This window comes from Pristis pectinata, chromosome 18 (assembly GCF_009764475.1).
Source record: "Pristis pectinata isolate sPriPec2 chromosome 18, sPriPec2.1.pri, whole genome shotgun sequence".
NCBI lineage: Eukaryota > Metazoa > Chordata > Chondrichthyes > Rhinopristiformes > Pristidae > Pristis > Pristis pectinata.
Genome location: NC_067422.1, coordinates 8,304,402 through 8,322,112, shown reverse-complemented (window position 1 = coordinate 8,322,112; position 17,711 = coordinate 8,304,402). Strand labels below are relative to the sequence as shown.

Below are 17,711 nucleotides of genomic sequence, written 5' to 3'. Positions count from 1 at the left end.
TCACTGAAAGAGTGAAGGTAATTAGCTGCTGATTGTACATCCCTCCTGGTCAATGGAGCCAAATATCAGGGGCAAAGTACAGTGGAGGATAGTAACTCCAGCATCTGTTTGGTCCTTAAATGATGATAAATTTCTATCTCCCAGTTTTTAACTGTCTGTTTTGCTTTCATTCCCTCCATTTACCCATTTAATGAAGCTTGAACCTAAAGATCTCATTAAAATGCTGCGTGCGTTTCTTCCACTTCTGACGATTGTCATGATTATGCCTTGTAATCCTAAAATGCTGCTTTAAAATATTCTATTGCCAATGTTTGAATTCACATTAGTGCTGTTTAAAAGAAGAGGAAAATATTTGTTAAATCAAAATGGTTTTTTGGTGTTGAGTCATTTAACTGTAGCAATAAAAGTATTTCAGCATTTTCTACAAACCTGTTTTCTGAAATCTGAATATTCCAGGTGTATCCTTTGCAGCAAAAGGCTATTTTGAGGCCCTAGTGAAAATGGGTGAACTAGCCAGCGATAGCCAAGCTTCCAAGGAGATGGGTGAGTAATGAATGACATGGTGGCTGGAATAAGAATAAGCTATGAGGTGAAATTCATGCTTAAATTTCCTCCATGAACATAGAAAATATCACCTGGTTTAGAAAATTGAGATGCTTCTGTACTGGCCTATATTGGTGATTGTGTAATCAAACAAAGGCTTGATGATTCCGTGAACATTTTGGTGTTTTTAAAAATCCCCACTTCATTTAAAAGTGACAATCTGAGCATGCCTGGTCCTGTTGAAATTGAAGAAAATGAACCTCTTGGATTGACCATTTCTGAATCGCATCTTGTGACTGGTCTGGGAAAGTGAAATAAAAAAAATGCCGGAAATACGAAGGTCAGTCTTTCATCAGAGCTAGGAAATGTCAGAAATAAGGCATATTTTACATTATGGAGAGGGAGGAAGAGTAGAGATCACATGGGGGGCTTTTCTGTGATAGGGTGGAGATCAAGAGGAAATGGATAGCGGGGATTGGCTATTGGTAAAGAGAGGGTGCTAAGCCTTGTTAATGGCAAGAGGAGATGTAACTGGAGATGAGAATGCAGAAGGAAAATATACAGGAACTCTGTGATGCAGAACATGGCAGATTGTGGAAATCTGAAATGAAAGAGAATGCTGGAAAACCCAGCAGGTCAGGCAGCTTCTATGGAGAGAGAAAACACTGAATGTTTTAGGATGTCAACCTGACCTGACTAAACTCAAGATAACCCTTGTGGACTGAACAGAGAATTTCCGTAAAGTGTTCACCTAATCTCTTTGTTTTTCCAATGAAGGGGAGACCACATAGTGGGAAAATTTCTATGTGTGAGGATTAAGTTGGATTTGCAATGACAGTCTTCAAATTGAAATGAATTGGCTTGTGCATAAGGTGTAAGATTTTAGGTGATACACTGAAATACTGTCAGCACCTTTGAAACCAGTGGACTTGCTCAGTAGGAGTGGAGAAAAGATCAATTATCTGCATCTTCTGTTCTTAATTCCTGTATGGAATGCTATTTCATTGGTGCAATACTTGAGTTATTATATTTTTAACATGTACCAAATGATTTCCATATTGTAAATAATGGATTGCAGCACACAGCAGCATTTTTTCATGATGCACTCTTAATGATAATTTGACACAGGAGATTACATTCTCAGTATCTTTTAATAATTTTTTTCAAACATTTATTTTGGCAAGGGCACCACTTATATTATGTTGGTGTCTGGAAGTGTAGGAATTTTAATCTAGAGCCATCTCACAAACCCATGGGCAATATTTTTGTATGTACATGTTTACAGCCACATATTTCCAACCATCATACCCCTCCCCCTCTATATTTAAAGTAATTGTAAGTTTTAGTGATGAGAAATTATTGTATATTGATCCTGATTTGGCTTTTTGGCAGTTGCGCAGAAGACAGTTGATACCAACAAAATGCTTAAAACCACTAAATATGCATTGGAAGTCATGGAATTGTACAGCATTAAAACAGGCCTTTGGCCCACCTCATCTATGCCGATCATCTTACCTTTCTATACTAATCCCACTTGCCTGCATTAGCTCCAGATCCCTCTATGCCCTGTTCATTCAAGTACCTGTCAAGATATTTTAAGTTGCCTTACATCGGGGCACAGCTCTGAATGACTCTCACGATTTTTGGTTCACTGCATTTTCTCTGAACCCTGCTTTCTCATGCCATCTGTTTAAAATACTGTAGAAGGGAAATAGTTCAAAATGTTTTGTCTCTTGCTGTTATTTTCCCTCCCTCCTATTGGAATGAGGCCTGTTCAGTTAGTATTGAAGCAGCAGATTTTGTTTGTTTTTTATTGTATTAAGGTATTTGACACTATAAATGTGTGAGGAGAAAGAATAGAAGGAATATAATTGAAAGGGTGCATTCTGAAAGGAGTGCAAGAATGGAGGGGACTGGGGCCACATGTGCAATTATCTTTGAAGGTGATTGAACCAGTGGGGATTTTTCCTCTCTTTAAGAATCCATTATCTACAAAAGCCAGAAACCCTTACAAAACGTCAATTTGAAGTTTGTGCACAGCTGGGATATTGGCCCCATAGAAGGCAGCGAGACTTTGGGAAGGTTGTGAAGGCCTTGGAGAGGGTACCGGAAAGGATTTTACTGGAAACTTGCAGAGTTGAGGGTCTTTGATTACATGGCTAGTCTAGGAAGCTAAGATTGCACTACTCCTTAGAGTGGAGATATGGTGGAAATGTTCAAAATTATGGAAGATTTAGACACAGTGAATAATGAAAATCTGCTTCCAATGGAAGATTCAAGAACCTGAGGGCAGTGTTTTAGGGTGATTGCAAAAAAGACTGAAGGTGATGAGGAAAAACCTTGTTACAAAGTGAGTGGTCATGATCTGGAATATGCTGTTTGAAGGAACAGTTGAAGCAGATTTGATCATGGCTTTCAAAATCAAATTGGCTAAGTACTTGAAGGGAAAATGCGTGCACAGATATGAGGAGCCATAATCTTGCAAAACGGTGGTGTGGGCTCAGTCAAAGAGCCGCCTCCAGTGCTGTAACAGTTCTGAGATTCTTCAAGATTAGAGTATTAAAGTAAAATGTTTTATCTAATTACTAAAGACCAGGAAGGAAATTAAGGAAGTAATTCAATCTCCGCAAAAAAAAATGAAAATAACAGGATGTTGGCCAAAAATCTAAAAGACCAATAATTCCATGTGAAACCTCGAGCTATTTGAAGTCTAAATCAATGGAAATGAGCTGTAGATTTCTGTAATCTTTTATAGATTAGTTACTTTAAAATGAGCTGTATTTTAAACAGTTTGAAATAAAAAGTCATCAAATAAATTCCAGCTAAGATGTTCTCTCCCAGTTTGTATTAATCTTTGTTTATCAAATATCTTAGTTTTGTTATAAGCTGCTTTGATATTAGCCGTAATCCAGTTAACCTGAACTGAGCAGGTGTTCATTATTCAGTCCGTAAGTTCACATTGACAGCAGGTTCTCGGTGTTTCACTTGAATGTAAAATATCCCCTGAAGTAACAATAGTTTCTGTAGCCAAATTAGTTATTCTTCGAATGTTTGAACTGTTGTGACTTGGAGAGAAGTTTATATCCAACAACAGCAACTGTGATGTGTGTCTTTGGTATATTTCATTAGAATAGAATATACAAAAGATTTGGCACATGGGATTGTAGTTTGCATTTGAGTAGATCAATTGTGTGTGATTATTTAATTTATTAGGAAGACTGAAGCCATCATCTTTTGGAACTGGCACAAACTCCATTCCCTACCAACTTCCTCCCATTGTCAAAAATTGTCGACAGCCTCGATCTTACATATGACTCCAGGTTGAATATTGGATCACACATTATTGTTGCTGAGATTGTCTGCTCTCCTCAGCTTATCTTCTGAAACTTTCATGTTATTCCTGTTGTCACCCCCAGATCTGACCATTGCAAAACACTGCCAGCTGAACTTCCTTGGGTTACTCTCCATCATCCAAAATGCTTCTGATTAGGGCAATGTCTTGTTCACCTATTACCTTGGCTTGTCAACCTTTAGCGATTCATCTGGAAGTGGTATCCCACAGTTTTAAAATTCTGACCCTTGTTTCCAAATCCCTCCATTCTCTTTCCCTTATAATCTGCATCATTTCTTTCAGTCCCTTGTCTATCCAAATTCTAAACTCTTCTAATTTTGCCCATCGCTCTTCAGGCTTTTATCGTTTCACCATCAGAGAAAATGCTTTCAGTTGGCAAGGCCCTAATCTGTAGAACTTCTCCAAATCTCTCTTTGCCACCTTTCTTTTGTCTTTAAAGTGATTTGATAATGCTCCCTTGTGAAGACTTTTGAGACATTTTGCCAGCCTGTGGAGAGCTACATAGTCTTGGATGCTTACTGCTAACTGTTGAACCATAATTTGTTTAATGTTGATGTTTTTCTTCTGGGTGTGTCTAGTTTCATACTTAGTGTTTGAACTTTGATTTAGCATTTATTTTGCTATTGGGGATCAGTACATTTTTAGTAGTAAGTCAGCTTTTCCCTTGGTCTTGAAGTATGAAGATACATTTCTAGATTAGTTTCGAAAAATACATTTGTGCTTATTTCACAAATGAAAAGCAAATTGCACATGTTTTGATGTGTTTTGTGTCCATCAGGAAATTGGACCGTGAATATCCTATCATGGTTCATCCCAACGTGGATGTTCTTTGGCTGCCATATTTTGCCCATCAAAGCACAACATGCCTTTCCAATTTAAGCTTGAAAATTTGGATCTAAAGGTCAATGTGAAATGGGAGAATTTCATGTAGAAAGTTGGGAACCATCTGTGAGTTAGTATTCCTGGCTGAGGCATTGGTTTTTATTTTCACTGACCGACCCCCGCATTGATTTGTGAGTGCTGCCATTTTGCAGGCAGGCAGCAGTGACAAAGCCTACATTGTATCTGTGCCATAGATCTTGCAATGGTTGGCCTCAGTGATCTGTGGCTGTAGCCTGATTGTGGCACGGGGCCCGGTCGTGTCATTCCTTAGCATTCTGGGGTCTCATTACCCAATGCTGTGCCATTGATCCCTTTCCCTTGTACTGACATTTCCCCGCCCCATTTCACCATGATTTATTCTTTCCCCTCACGCCCATGGCAGCCTGTATGACTGCCAAAAGAGAATGCTTTAACAATGCTAACCTGCCTTCCATTGGACAGTATGTAAATAAGTTGGCAGCTATGAACTCGGGCAGTAGCTGCCACTTTTGAATGCGTGAGTCAGCTTCCAATGCATCTAAATGGGAGAAAACCACAAAAGCAGTTTTATAAAGTGAGGACATCCTAATTTAGTTTTTGCACTTGATTTGGCGTTGGTGGGCGGGTGAGTAGAACCCATCACATGCACTTATTGCACTGGAAAAGTAAAATGCAATTTCCAAGGCATTAAATCCTAACAGGATTTCTAAGTAAGCTTGTTTTAATTATGCTTTGAATCTGTTTGAAATAACTGAGGTCATATGCTAATATGTCGTATGTTTCAGCAGTAAATATTTTGTTAAGTATTAGTAGTGATGCAAAAAGTGCCTTCAGAGATGGTTGGGCTGTTTGGAAATGGCAGACTTCAGTTAATATCATGTCAATCTCAAACCTAGAACACACAGTGACTATGCATGAATAGCTGGAGTAGTGGCATTTATGGAATCAAATCTACCAGAAAAGATGTTGCTTCAACAATTTGAAAAACAAGTTATTTTTATGCTGCTGGACAAAGTTGATTAATGTTTCTTGTGACTGGAGTCCTAAGATCCTTGACTGGTATTGTGCAACAGCAGTTTGCTAACCATTTCTAGATAGTATTTCATTAAAGATAAACAGAAATTTAGTCAATGAAACTTTGAGTTCATTTGAATAGAATTAATTTCTCAAAAGAAAAAAACATTATTTAAATGCATACTTTCAATTAAAGTATGTCTTGTACATAAAAACTCAAGGTCCAATATTTCTGAGGTAACTTAATTTCTACAAACTAGATGAATCTACATGGTGGTGTCTTGCTCAATCTCTCCCTATCAATGACTGTTGCTTAAGAGCAGAGGTGATCTTTTGAGCTCTGTTTTTATTCTGTACCAGAATTGTTGATGTACTCATATCAAATCGTGGTTTGAAAACACTTTCTCACCTTGTTTGTTCCCTGCAGGGTAGCTTAGGTTGAAATCAATGGTGTTATATAAGTGCTGGCACTCAGTGACCCTGAGCAGCTGACCATGTTTCAAATATGAGGCTAAATGATGGTAGTTAGCAGATGTTCTAATTTATGGAAGATGCTACAATCGAATCCTGTTTTAATTACTCCATGTTATCATATGTTGATGGAAAGGTCACAGTTCAGAAGTCAAAAACTGGATCCTTGACTGACCTTCTTCCCCCACCTCCCCTGACCTCCTGACAAGAAGCAGTACTCCTTTCCAGCCAAGCGCTGCTCACCATTTACTCTTGGTAGTTTGGGAACAATTACAGTAGTCTTTTCGCTACCTTGGCAGAGGTTTGCTAAAACAACTTGGGCCACAAATTCACAATCTGATCTTTTTCTTTGTGGCATCACCACATTGTTTAAAAAAACCCAAAACTTCAGTAGAACAAAAATCTTTCTGCTTTCAAATACTTGTCAAAGTTTTAGAAGCTTAAGAGATTCTCAATTTTATTCTTAATTTTACTCTTAATTTCTGTCTTTTATTTACAGCAAACTTTTGTTGGTTAACATATTCTGACAAGAATTATTTCCAGCGTTCTTCTGTACACAAATGTAGCCTGATATCCCCTTGGGTGCATGGCAGCATTAGTGTATGCGTAGTGCACATGCTTGTACCCTGATTGCTGCTGCTGATGTTGATGATGAGGATGAGTGAGCCTATTTTTAATCCCTGTGTTTAATGTAAACCTAATTTAGAACAAGTGTAAGAGCTGATGCCATGGGAGCATGCTTTCTGACAGATCCAGGGCAGCCGTAGTTTCACTGTATGCATCTAGGACCACTCCATTACTGAAAAAATGTAAATCATTTGGTTTAGGCTGCACTATTCCATTTTCAGAGTGATATATAAACTGGAAGTTCACATATGGGTAATAGATGTTCAATAAATATGTGAATTTTAATGCTTCTCATGTTTTCAGGAACATGCAGAGAAGGCTGAGACTGATCAAAGAACCTGGCAATATTGGAGCCTTGGGAGTTCTACTAAATTTAATGGCATTTATTTTTCTGCTCAGCAGATAGCTGACTTGATAGCCAGGTTGACAGCTGGGTGCAATCATCACCAGGCAGGGTAATCTGGAGTAGGAAAAAGTCTGTGCTTAGGATTTTGCTCTTATTGGCCCATAACAAGTGCTAGAAAAGGCACTTAAATTTTGGAACTGTGCATGCTCCTTCCATGGTCTGTTTCTTGATCCCTTGGTAAAACACATTGAAGCCTGATTTTAAGCAATTTGCCTCCCAGGTCAGTCACGAAGTCACTTCAACCTGTTGCTGCTTTGATTTTCTTTTTTGTCTTCACCATCCTGTACCTCCTATCATGGAGTGACTGGATGTTATTATCAAGGACAGCTTTCTCTTTCCCCATCTCTACACGTCAGAGCAGGAATATTTTACCTAAATGTTTTTGCTATAGTAGGTTCATTAAATTTCATATTCATTTCACAAGCAGTTATTAAAAAATTTTTGAGTAAATGAATCATAACAAGAACAGATACTGGATATGCATATTACTGACAAAGCTGCCATTTGTTAGCTATCCCTAGTTGCTCTTGAGAAGGCAATGGTTTACTGCTCCTGAAATCTTGAAGGTTGAGCTGTTGGGTAGGGGGCCAGTAGTTGGACCAGTGACAATGGAGTACTGGCAAAACATTTTCAAGTTAGAATGTTGGGTGACTTGAATGAGGGCTTGTAAATGGTGGAGTTCCATGCAACTGCTCACCTTGACTTCTAGGTAGCCGAGACTGGGTTTGCTGTGGTTGGTGTTTACTTTTATTTAATTTGGCCTTTTATTTGACTGACTTTATTTAATATTTTACAAATAATATATAGGAAAATGTTTTTTTGTCTGCTAATTGTTTGAACTATTAATTTGGTTATTATTTCATTTAAGACATTCCACAAAAAATTCTTTGATTTGACTGAATGGTAACTTGTCCAGTAGATAATAATTTGTATTTTGTGTCCCTTTACCACCCAGCGCAGATTAAATTTCATTAATAGTTCAGTATTAAAACTTTCCAGAAACCTTGTTCATTTCAAATTCTTTAAACTATCCTTCAGAAACTTCCACTGATTAAAGCAATTGATCTGAGTGGTTAAGCAGTAGGTGCCCCACAAGTCAGAGTAAAAGTCTAGTTTTCTTTTTCCACATTTTGGATTAAAAGAAAGCAAATTAAATAGGCTTCTCCTATAAACAGAATTCTCTTATTCCTTTTTAATTGGTGTGTATACAGCTGTGTTTTCCAAAACACTGCTTGATTACTGTTACAGTACAACCTGTATTATCTATATTCCATCATAATCTTGCACGAGATCACTTTGTGAAAGTGACCTTGCCATTGTATTTTACCACTGTTTCTTGGTGATGGTGTTAAATTTGTTATTTATTTTCATCACCATTCCCATATTATTGCATAATAAAGGATAATTGTGTAAGACTAAATTTGTATGTTGCCTGCCAATTTCCTTCACTTATTAAGGGCACCACTTTAATGGTGGATAAGGGGATTCTAGTGTACTGATTTAATAAAGAACAGCTAGTTATTGTCCAACAGGCAGCTAGACTACTGAATGCTGTTCTGAGCATATTTTAGCAACGGTTCATTAGTGTGACATGTTGTTTAAGAACAATACAGCTAGTGCTTTGTAGTCAGTTGCGTTGGTTCTCAACTGCATAATGGCTGATAGAATCGTTGTTTATCAACCCAAGTACATTCAAGACCGGCTTTTGTATCCATGTCTGTTCTTCATGCATTTTAATTACTTGCATTACAAAGTGAAAGTTGTTAAAAGTATTACATCTGGGAAATGACAGTGGAGTAGACTTCATTTTAGTTGTGTGAATTACGGATGTTAGCTGATGTATCCAAGTTTAACTATACAGTTAGCACAGTTAATAAGAGCTGACTTTTTATTTTTGCAATTATTGCTTTAGTTTTTGTGTATCATTAAGATTGGGCGGTGTTAACACTTGCTCATTTGTGCATACACACGGCTAATAGTTTATGGAATGTCTCCCAGAACATTCTGCTATAAGACCACAGCACAAATGTTTCATGAGGTCATTGCTTACTTTTGAAATAACTGTTAATAGTAGACAGTTTTAATTAGAAAGGAAATCTATTCAACTTCCTTAAAAATCTAGGCTCTGGAAAGCAAAAACACCTTTAGCATGAGTTTATCAGCTTCTCTCTCTACTTCTGACAGGGCGTAGTGGTGTTGGTAATAATACCGGTGATCGTATTGGGACCAGGACCCGTGGAAGGAAGTACTGTTTTAGGGAGGTACCTGATGAAATGGAAGAACAAAATGCTGGAAATGGTCAGCAGATCAGGTGGCATGCATGGAAAGCAAAACAGAATTGGCTTGACAGATTGATGACCTGCCTTACATTTGATGATAGTTCATCGATGTGAAACATCAACTCTCTCCACGGATGCTGCCTGACCTGCTGAGTACTTCCAGGATTTTCGGATTTGCAGCCTCTGCAATTTTTTTGCTTTTAGTTCAAACATCTGAAACTGCAGTAAAGAAGCACATTTAACTAAACTGTTCACTATCAAAGCAAATCTATTATTGATATTTAATTTAAAGCACCAATACAAAATTATTGCTGTTTTAATCATAATTATTAATAGTTGGCAGAAGCCAAGAACATTTGGAACTAAAATGCTTTCTTAAACGTAAAAAGATTTGTTTTGATTTTCAACTTTTGAAAGATTTTTACAGTATGATGTCTTTCTTGGGTCTGTTCTAGTAGGACATGTTGCATAATGAAAGTTATAGCTGCTGCCAACAGCTCTGTCATATGTATTTGTATAGTGACCAGTAAAGTAAATACTTTGATTAGATTAATGGTCAATAAAGGACTGCTTTTCATTTCACTTGTAGAATACATGTATGCCAAAGGCAGCTGTTTCCTGATAGGAAACCTTGCAGTAAACTTGAAGCACAATGGAAGAAGCTAATTCTTGGTGACGTTTTTGTGTGACTGTAACCTCGGCAAGGACAAGAGGCTTTTGTTTTATTTTGCTGTTGCACAGGAAGCTCAAATAAGTACTAGGACTGACTAATTTTTAACCTTTCGAGGTGTGACTTGCATTATTTACTTAAAATCATTACATCAAAATCTTTCACAATTATTTCAAATTTATTTGACTTCCGACCATAAAGCTTGGTGGTGAAGGTTGTATGATTTCATGATGCGGTTGTCGCCAAGTCAGGCATTGTTACCTGGTGCTTGACGTACGCTGCTAGAGACATTTTCTGTTAAAGTTCCATTTCCATGTGAAGCTGTCTGGTTATAGATGTGAAATGGGCCATTTATTTGTGTTGTGAAATTTATCAAACTAATTAACAACCATTGTCTTGCTAACTGGTTCAATCAAGATTTACAATTTTGCTTATTAGATTTCACTTGCCTCTTCCGACCTTGAGTCCTTATGAGTTTGGCATGTAGTTACTGACCACTGTTTAATATATTACTTTAAAATTGATTATATCCATATTTAAGTTCGTCAAAATGATTGGTAGACTTTGCAGGTGCAAATGTATATTTAATAGGTGTCAAAATAAAATATTGCTAAATAGATTGACGTTGCAACAATCCAGTTTTAAGATGGTGAACATTCACACCAATAGTGGAAAACATCTGAAACTCCATCCTCGTTCTTTCCAACCAACCCCCAGCTCCTCCTCCCCATTCCTGTAACTCTAGATGTATGCACTTCAGTTTGAGAGGATAAATACAAATAAGCCCTCTATTCAGAAATGTAACTGCCCCCCGCTTTGTCTCAAGAAGTTTTTAAAATCTTTCATAAATCAGCTTTCCTTGAGCCTCCAGTAAACCCTCTGACCTCTTCTGTACACTGTGTCTCAACATTGCTGTCAGGTTTTACATCAAGCACAAGCTATTTATTTGTTCTCCAAAACTCTACTGAAACACACGTTGTATCTCTTTTTTTAAAAAAGTAAAACCTTGTTGGCGTGCTGCATTTGCAGTCAGTGCCAGGAAGTAGAACCATTCCATGGGGATCCCCTGCAGCTGATATCATTGGAGCACATCTGCTTTTCTTGTCACACAGCACTTGAAGTGTCACCAGGGCTCTTTTATGTCGATGCACTTCAAATGCCTTTTTTTTAGTCATTGTATTGGGGGAAAAAATGGACAAATTAAGACTGAATATTTAATGTGTGGGGTATACTCTAACTAGGAAGTGCATGCTCTGAGGAAATGTGAATGTATTCTCATCTGTACTAACACTTGTTATTCCAATTGTTTTTGAATAGAATATTTGCTCTTGATATTATAGGTGGTGCTAATTTACCTCCAGGTGGTGATTGTTAAATTGAACTTGGTCAGTGTTAATTCCAGATGCAGAATTAGTTACAGTGAATGGATGAAATAACAACTTCATTGTACCCAGCAACTCGGGCTATTCTGTAAGTGAGGATATTACCTAATTTATTTTGTGAACCCTTTACTATTTTGACAATTTCTTGAGATAACTGAATGCCTGATGTGCTACGAAGTATTGATCAAGAAGTAAGTTGGCCAGAAGTATCTAATACTTTGTCAGTAAAATCAGTGCTCTCATGTGAACAAATACTTCAGAGGAGAGGTTTTGGAAGTACAGTAAAATATCTGCTTGGGGAAATGTGTCAAATATATAATAATTTTATGGAAATTTGTATTGGGCACAAAGTTAATAGAGATCATTTCCATAAGAAATGAGAGCAGAATTGGGACATTCGGCCCATCGAGTCTACTCTGCCATTTGATCATGGCTGATTTTGTTTTTTCCCTCCGACCCCATTCTCCTGCCTTCTCCCTGTAACCTTTGACGCCCTTACTAATCAAGAACCTATTGACCTCCACTTTAAATATACCCAATGACTTGGCCTCCACAGCAGTCTGTAGCAATGAATTCCACAGACTTACCGCCCTCTGACTGAAGAAATTCCTCCTTATTTCTGTTCTAAAGGGACGTCCTTTCATTCTGAGTGTGCCCTCTGGTCCTAGACTCTCTGACAACAGGAAATATCCTTTCCACGTCCACTCTATCCAGGCCTTTCAATATTCGGTAGGTTTCAATGAGATACTGCCCCCACTGCCCCCCCCCCCCCCCCCCCCCCAAACTCTAGTGAGTGCAGGCCCAGAGCCATCAAACGCTCCTCAGGCATTAACTCTTTCATTCCCGGGATTGTTCTTGTAAACCTCCTCTGGACCCTCTCCAACACCAGCACATCTTTCCTTAGATATGGGGCCCAAAACTGCTTAATACTACAAATGTAGTCTGACTTATGCCTTATAAAGTCTCAGCATTATATCCTTGCCTTTATATTCTAGTCCTCTTGAAATGAATGCTAACATTGCATTTGCCTTCCTTACTACCGACTCAACCTGCAAGTTGACTTTTAGGAAATCCTGCACTAGGATTCCCAAGTCCCTTTGCATCTCCAATTTCTGAATTCTCTCTCCCTGTTTAGAAAATAGTCTACACCTTTATTCCTTCTACTAAAGTGCATGATCCTACACTTCCCTATGCTATATTCCATCTGCCATTTCTTTGACCATTCTCTCAACCTGTCTAAGTCCTTCTGCAGACTCCCTGCTTCCTCAACACTACAAGTCAGTCAATCTACTATCCATGCTAGTACTTCTCCTGTAATACTATGGGCTCCTATCTTGTTTAGCAGCCTCATGTGCAGCAGCTTCTCAAAGGCCTTCTGAAAATCCAAGTAAACAACATCCACTGACTCACTCGCTATCCTGCCTGTTACTTCCTCAAAGAATTCCAATAGATTTGTCAGGCAAGATCTCCCCTTAAGGAAACCATGCTGACTTTGGCCTGTTTTATCCTGTGCTTCCAAGTACCTCGAAACCTCATCATTAATAATGGACTCTAACATCTTATCAACCTCTGAAGTCGGGCTAACTGGCCTATAATTTCCTGTCTTTTGCCGCCTTCCCTTCTTAGAGCGGAGTGACATTTGTGATTTTCCAGTCCTCTGGAACCATTCCTGACTCTAGTGACTCTTGAAAGATCACTAATGCCTCCACAATTTCTTCAGCTACCTCTTTCAGAACCCTGGGGTGTAGTCCATCCGGACCAGCTGACTTGTTCACCTTCAGACCTTTCAGCTTCCCAAGCACCTTCTCCTTAGTAATAGTGACTACACTCACTTCTGCCCCCTGAGTCTCTCGAATTTCTGGCATGTTGCTGGTGTCTTCCACAGTGAAGACTGATGCAAAATATTTATTCAGTTTGTCTGCCATTTCTTTGTTCCCCATTACTACTACTCCAGCATCAGTTTCCAGTGGTCTGATGTCCACTCTTGCCTCTCTTTTACTCTTTATATATCTGGAAAAACTTCTGGTATCCTCTTTTATATTATTGGATAGCTTACCTTCATATTTCATCTTTTTTCTCCCCTTATTTCAGTATTTCCATGTAATAAAAAAACTTCTAAATAGTTTCTGTACTTGTCAATCACATAGGACTTCCACTAATACATAGAATCTCTTACACTATCAGTCACGGAATGCTTATTTAGCAGGGTTTTAATTTACTGCATCAATTTGCAGACAATATACAGACTGGAATTTATTTAATCACTATATTGATCCTTGCTCTTTTATAGATAACCATTTGTAGCAATTTCATAGTGAAATCTGAAAATAGGTTTGATTTATTCAAGGAATATATGATAAATTACATTTATTATTCAGTAATAGGTTCTTCAACTTTTCAATTCATGTAAGCAAAGTGAGTCTCCATCTGTTGCTGTAGTATTCTCTTCCATTTGATACTTTCCTCCCGCCCCGCCCCATCACTAGATAAAACTTTTGCTTTTAAGCTTTTGAGATTTATCAACTGCAAGTGAGAAATTGAACTATTTGCTTTTCTCTAATTGGTGTTCTTAAACATTTCTTTGAAGTTATTAGTTCTTTCAGCGATGTGGGCTCTTCTGCAGGTCTGCCAAAACCATTGCACTTCTGTAAACTCTCCCTCAGTTAAAAGATTTTGTTCATCTGAAACTGTCTAATCAACCACCTCAAATTATCATCCCTTTTTTTTGTTTAATTTCTGTATAAACTTTCTTCTCTCACCATGCATTTTACATTGACCAATCCAAATTCACTTCATTGCAAGTGTCTTTTTTGATTGCTGCAATACTTATAACACTTCTTAAATACTTGAGGAAAGTTAAGTGATCATTCATTGCATAAAAAAATTCCTTATTTTTGACTTTCTGAAGGCAGGATCAATGAAAGCTGTGTATTTCTCGGAAGTCCTATATCTTGATGTTGACAAACAAGGGTGAATCTCTATATGTAACAGTGAAAGATCCATTGTTCCTGAACACTATCACAAAGAGTACATGATTCTAATTATAACGGCCACATTTTAGCAAAATTGTTGCAAACAGATCCCCTACCAGCTTTTAAAAAAAACTCAGGAGTGGATTAGGTGATGAAGGTGATTACCTTGAATTATGTAAACAGCTTTAATAAATTAAATATGAAACGAAACACAACACAAACTGGCCATGGTAGTTGGAAATCTTTTTGGTTTGAGTTACGTACTCTTTTATGTAAGTAATTATTTTAATCTCCAATGTCGCACATGCCCCTCACTCTAAGCTTACAACATGCATATCTTTACATAATTAAGGATAAATGACCATTAATTAGGTAACCATGTAAATGGGAAAAGTTAGTTTCAGAAACACATTATTAAACTCTGTTTCATCATCAATTAAAACTACAACTTTAAGCTACTAACTTGGTAAGAATGTTGTAATCAAAAGGGAAACTGTTATCTTTCTTACCACCAAATTTTACCTGTTTTAGACTTTGGAAGCTATTCTCATTTCACCTGGCATTCTTCCAAATAAAATAGCCAGTCATAGCATTTTTATCCTCATAACTGCTTGAATCTGATGCTTTAATTAAATTTCTTTAATAGCCATTACTTCCTTTGCAGCTAATTTAGCTTGCCCTGAATGGAGTACATATTAATTGTACTTCATATTTGCACTGACAAAGATGTGATTATTAACGTCAAGTTGAAACTCTTCTCTTCCCTCAAAGTGACCACCCATTTAAAAATTTCCCCCCTCATTTTATCATTATCTATAGAATTGCCATTTTGGCCACTAATTTAACAGCTTAGTAAAATGTGGTAATAGGTCCTTTTAACCCTAAGCTTACATTTTAATTTTGTGCTTATTTCTTAATCTACTACAGTTACACTGTATCAGGCTAACAAACTTTATGCAAAGTGATATGAAATCTTCTAAATGCATAATTTTAAACTAGCCAGAATATTGTAATTAATTCCAAGTTAAGTCTGAAGCTTTTGGAAGCTAAGTGAACACCTTTTTTAAAAAAACAGAAATAGGCTACTTGACCCTTCAAGTCTGCTTTGCCATTCAGTAAGGTTGTGATTGATCTATTTTCATTGCACCTTCCTGCACTATTCCATATCTCATGATTTTCTTAGATTTTGGATATTATCAGTCTTGGTCTTTAACATACTCAATTTCTGTTTATTACCTTCCATCAGCCATGTTCTTACCATTCAGTTGTCTATTATACAGTAGTTTCTTTGTCTCCCCTTTATTGTTTGTATTCCTCACAAATGAGGAAACATTGCAGTCCTCTTTCATTGAATTCGTAAATAATTGAAGCCCAAGCATTGACCCTTTTGGTATCTCGTGTGTTACAACCCGTCCATTAACAAGTCTTATCCATGTTATAAAATCACCCCCAATGTTAGTGTGCCCTAATTATATCTGCCAACCTCGTGTCACCCTGAAAGCTTTTTGAAAATCCTGATACATTATATTCAATGATTTTCCCTTTTCTAACCAAAATAACTTCTGGATTTGCTTTTTATAAAAAAATATGTACACTTGTGCTTTTAAAGGTAATGACATGCATTTTGTAATTTGGATAGAGATTTGCTTGAGGATTTAGCTTAACAATTGGTAGTGTTTACTTGAATTATAAAGTGTGTGGTGCACGCTACATACTGGGACAGATTAAAGGTTCTAACTATATTAAATAGTTAAGAACACCTGTGAAGTTTCTATTTTGTGCTGGCCAGGTTTCAAGTTACTTGAAGCAATCAGTATTATTACTGCCTGAAAATACCATTTTGTTCATGATTTCAGCTTGGATTCAGTGGGGAGAATTGCTTTTAATGGCACAGAGTGAGAACAGCCTTCCCCTAGTAGTTTTAAGATGCTGGCAACAGCTGTGCTCTGTAGACCGAACAATTTGTGAAACTGCTTTTACTCTTCAGTCTCATAACTTCAAAAAATAGAGTTCCTTAACAAAAGGATAATTATAGTTCAACTCCTGTAAGAGCAGTCAGAGAACTTTACTATTTAAGTCAAAATTATAAATGGCATGCAGTCCCAGTGGTTGTTCTGGCAAAAAATGCATTTCCATTATTATTCAGATTTGTTCATTCCTTGGCAGGAAGCCTGTTTTTTTTGGGTTTATATACTTAGTCATACTTGTAGGAAACTTACCAGCTGACTGCCAGAAAATCTGTGCTTCAGTGTGAAAAGTGTATCTCAAATATGTTGAAGAGTTCAAATGAAAGGCAATGACAGCATCAGATTTTGCGTGATTAAATGTGCAGATAGGCAAGTGTTGCAGTTGAGTTCCCCAGCATTTGGACAGAACTGGTAACCAGAAATGGACATCCTCCTTTATTCCAGCTGTGTTTTGCTGTTGATGACAGATGAGTGAAATCAGTACCTATAGAGATAGTTGTATTGCATTTAAAATAAATGAACACAAGCTAAGAGGTTAAAATTACAAGGTTCTTTAATTAGTGCTTATGTGCTTAATTCTCTATCTCTTTCAGTTAATAACTTTTTACTTTTTCTGTTAATATATAAACCATTGAATAATAAAAGGTTTTGAAGATTTAGATCAAAGTACACCATAATGTTTTACTTAAATTAGATTTTTTTTTTGCTTCAACCTGTCACAAGTTGATGTTTGATTTCTGGACTGTGCTAAGCTAGTTCTCTTTCATGTATACACACTTTTTCAAGTTTAATTTTAATTAGAGATAATATTAAAGCAATTTTTGCCTCTAATTAATCAGACTGCTGATAATTGTTATTAAAAAAGCTACACTTTGAAGTTGGACTTTCTTTAAAATCCAACAGCTCGTTCTAAATAAAGTGGCTTTTGGGACTTTGATCAAGCTATAACATGAACATTGTAAATTAAAGGAGCATTAGCATTTGACTATTAAATAGCATAAATCAATTATTTGAAAAGTCCTTTAGGCCACATAAATGTGGGTGTGTTAAAATGGGCAGAATTCCTACATGGATTGAGTGGAATAAAAATTGATATGTGCTACAGTTTTAATTAAAGTATCTACTTTCCCAAGTGGCAGCTTTATATGAGGCAACAATCCTTTCATA

At 37.1% G+C, this 17,711-nt stretch overlaps 1 protein-coding gene across 4 annotated transcripts in view; it reads left to right on the top strand.

The window, feature by feature from the left end:
- The window catches only part of LOC127579865 (brain-specific angiogenesis inhibitor 1-associated protein 2-like), an 86,712-nt gene that overhangs the window by 15,094 nt on the left and 53,907 nt on the right, over window positions 1-17,711 (top strand). For all 4 annotated transcript variants that reach the window (XM_052032875.1, XM_052032876.1, XM_052032872.1 and 1 more), the window contains one exon: window positions 457-543. In XM_052032875.1, coding sequence (XP_051888835.1) covers window positions 457-543 — 87 coding nt within the window. The remainder of the gene's footprint in view (window positions 1-456; window positions 544-17,711) is intronic.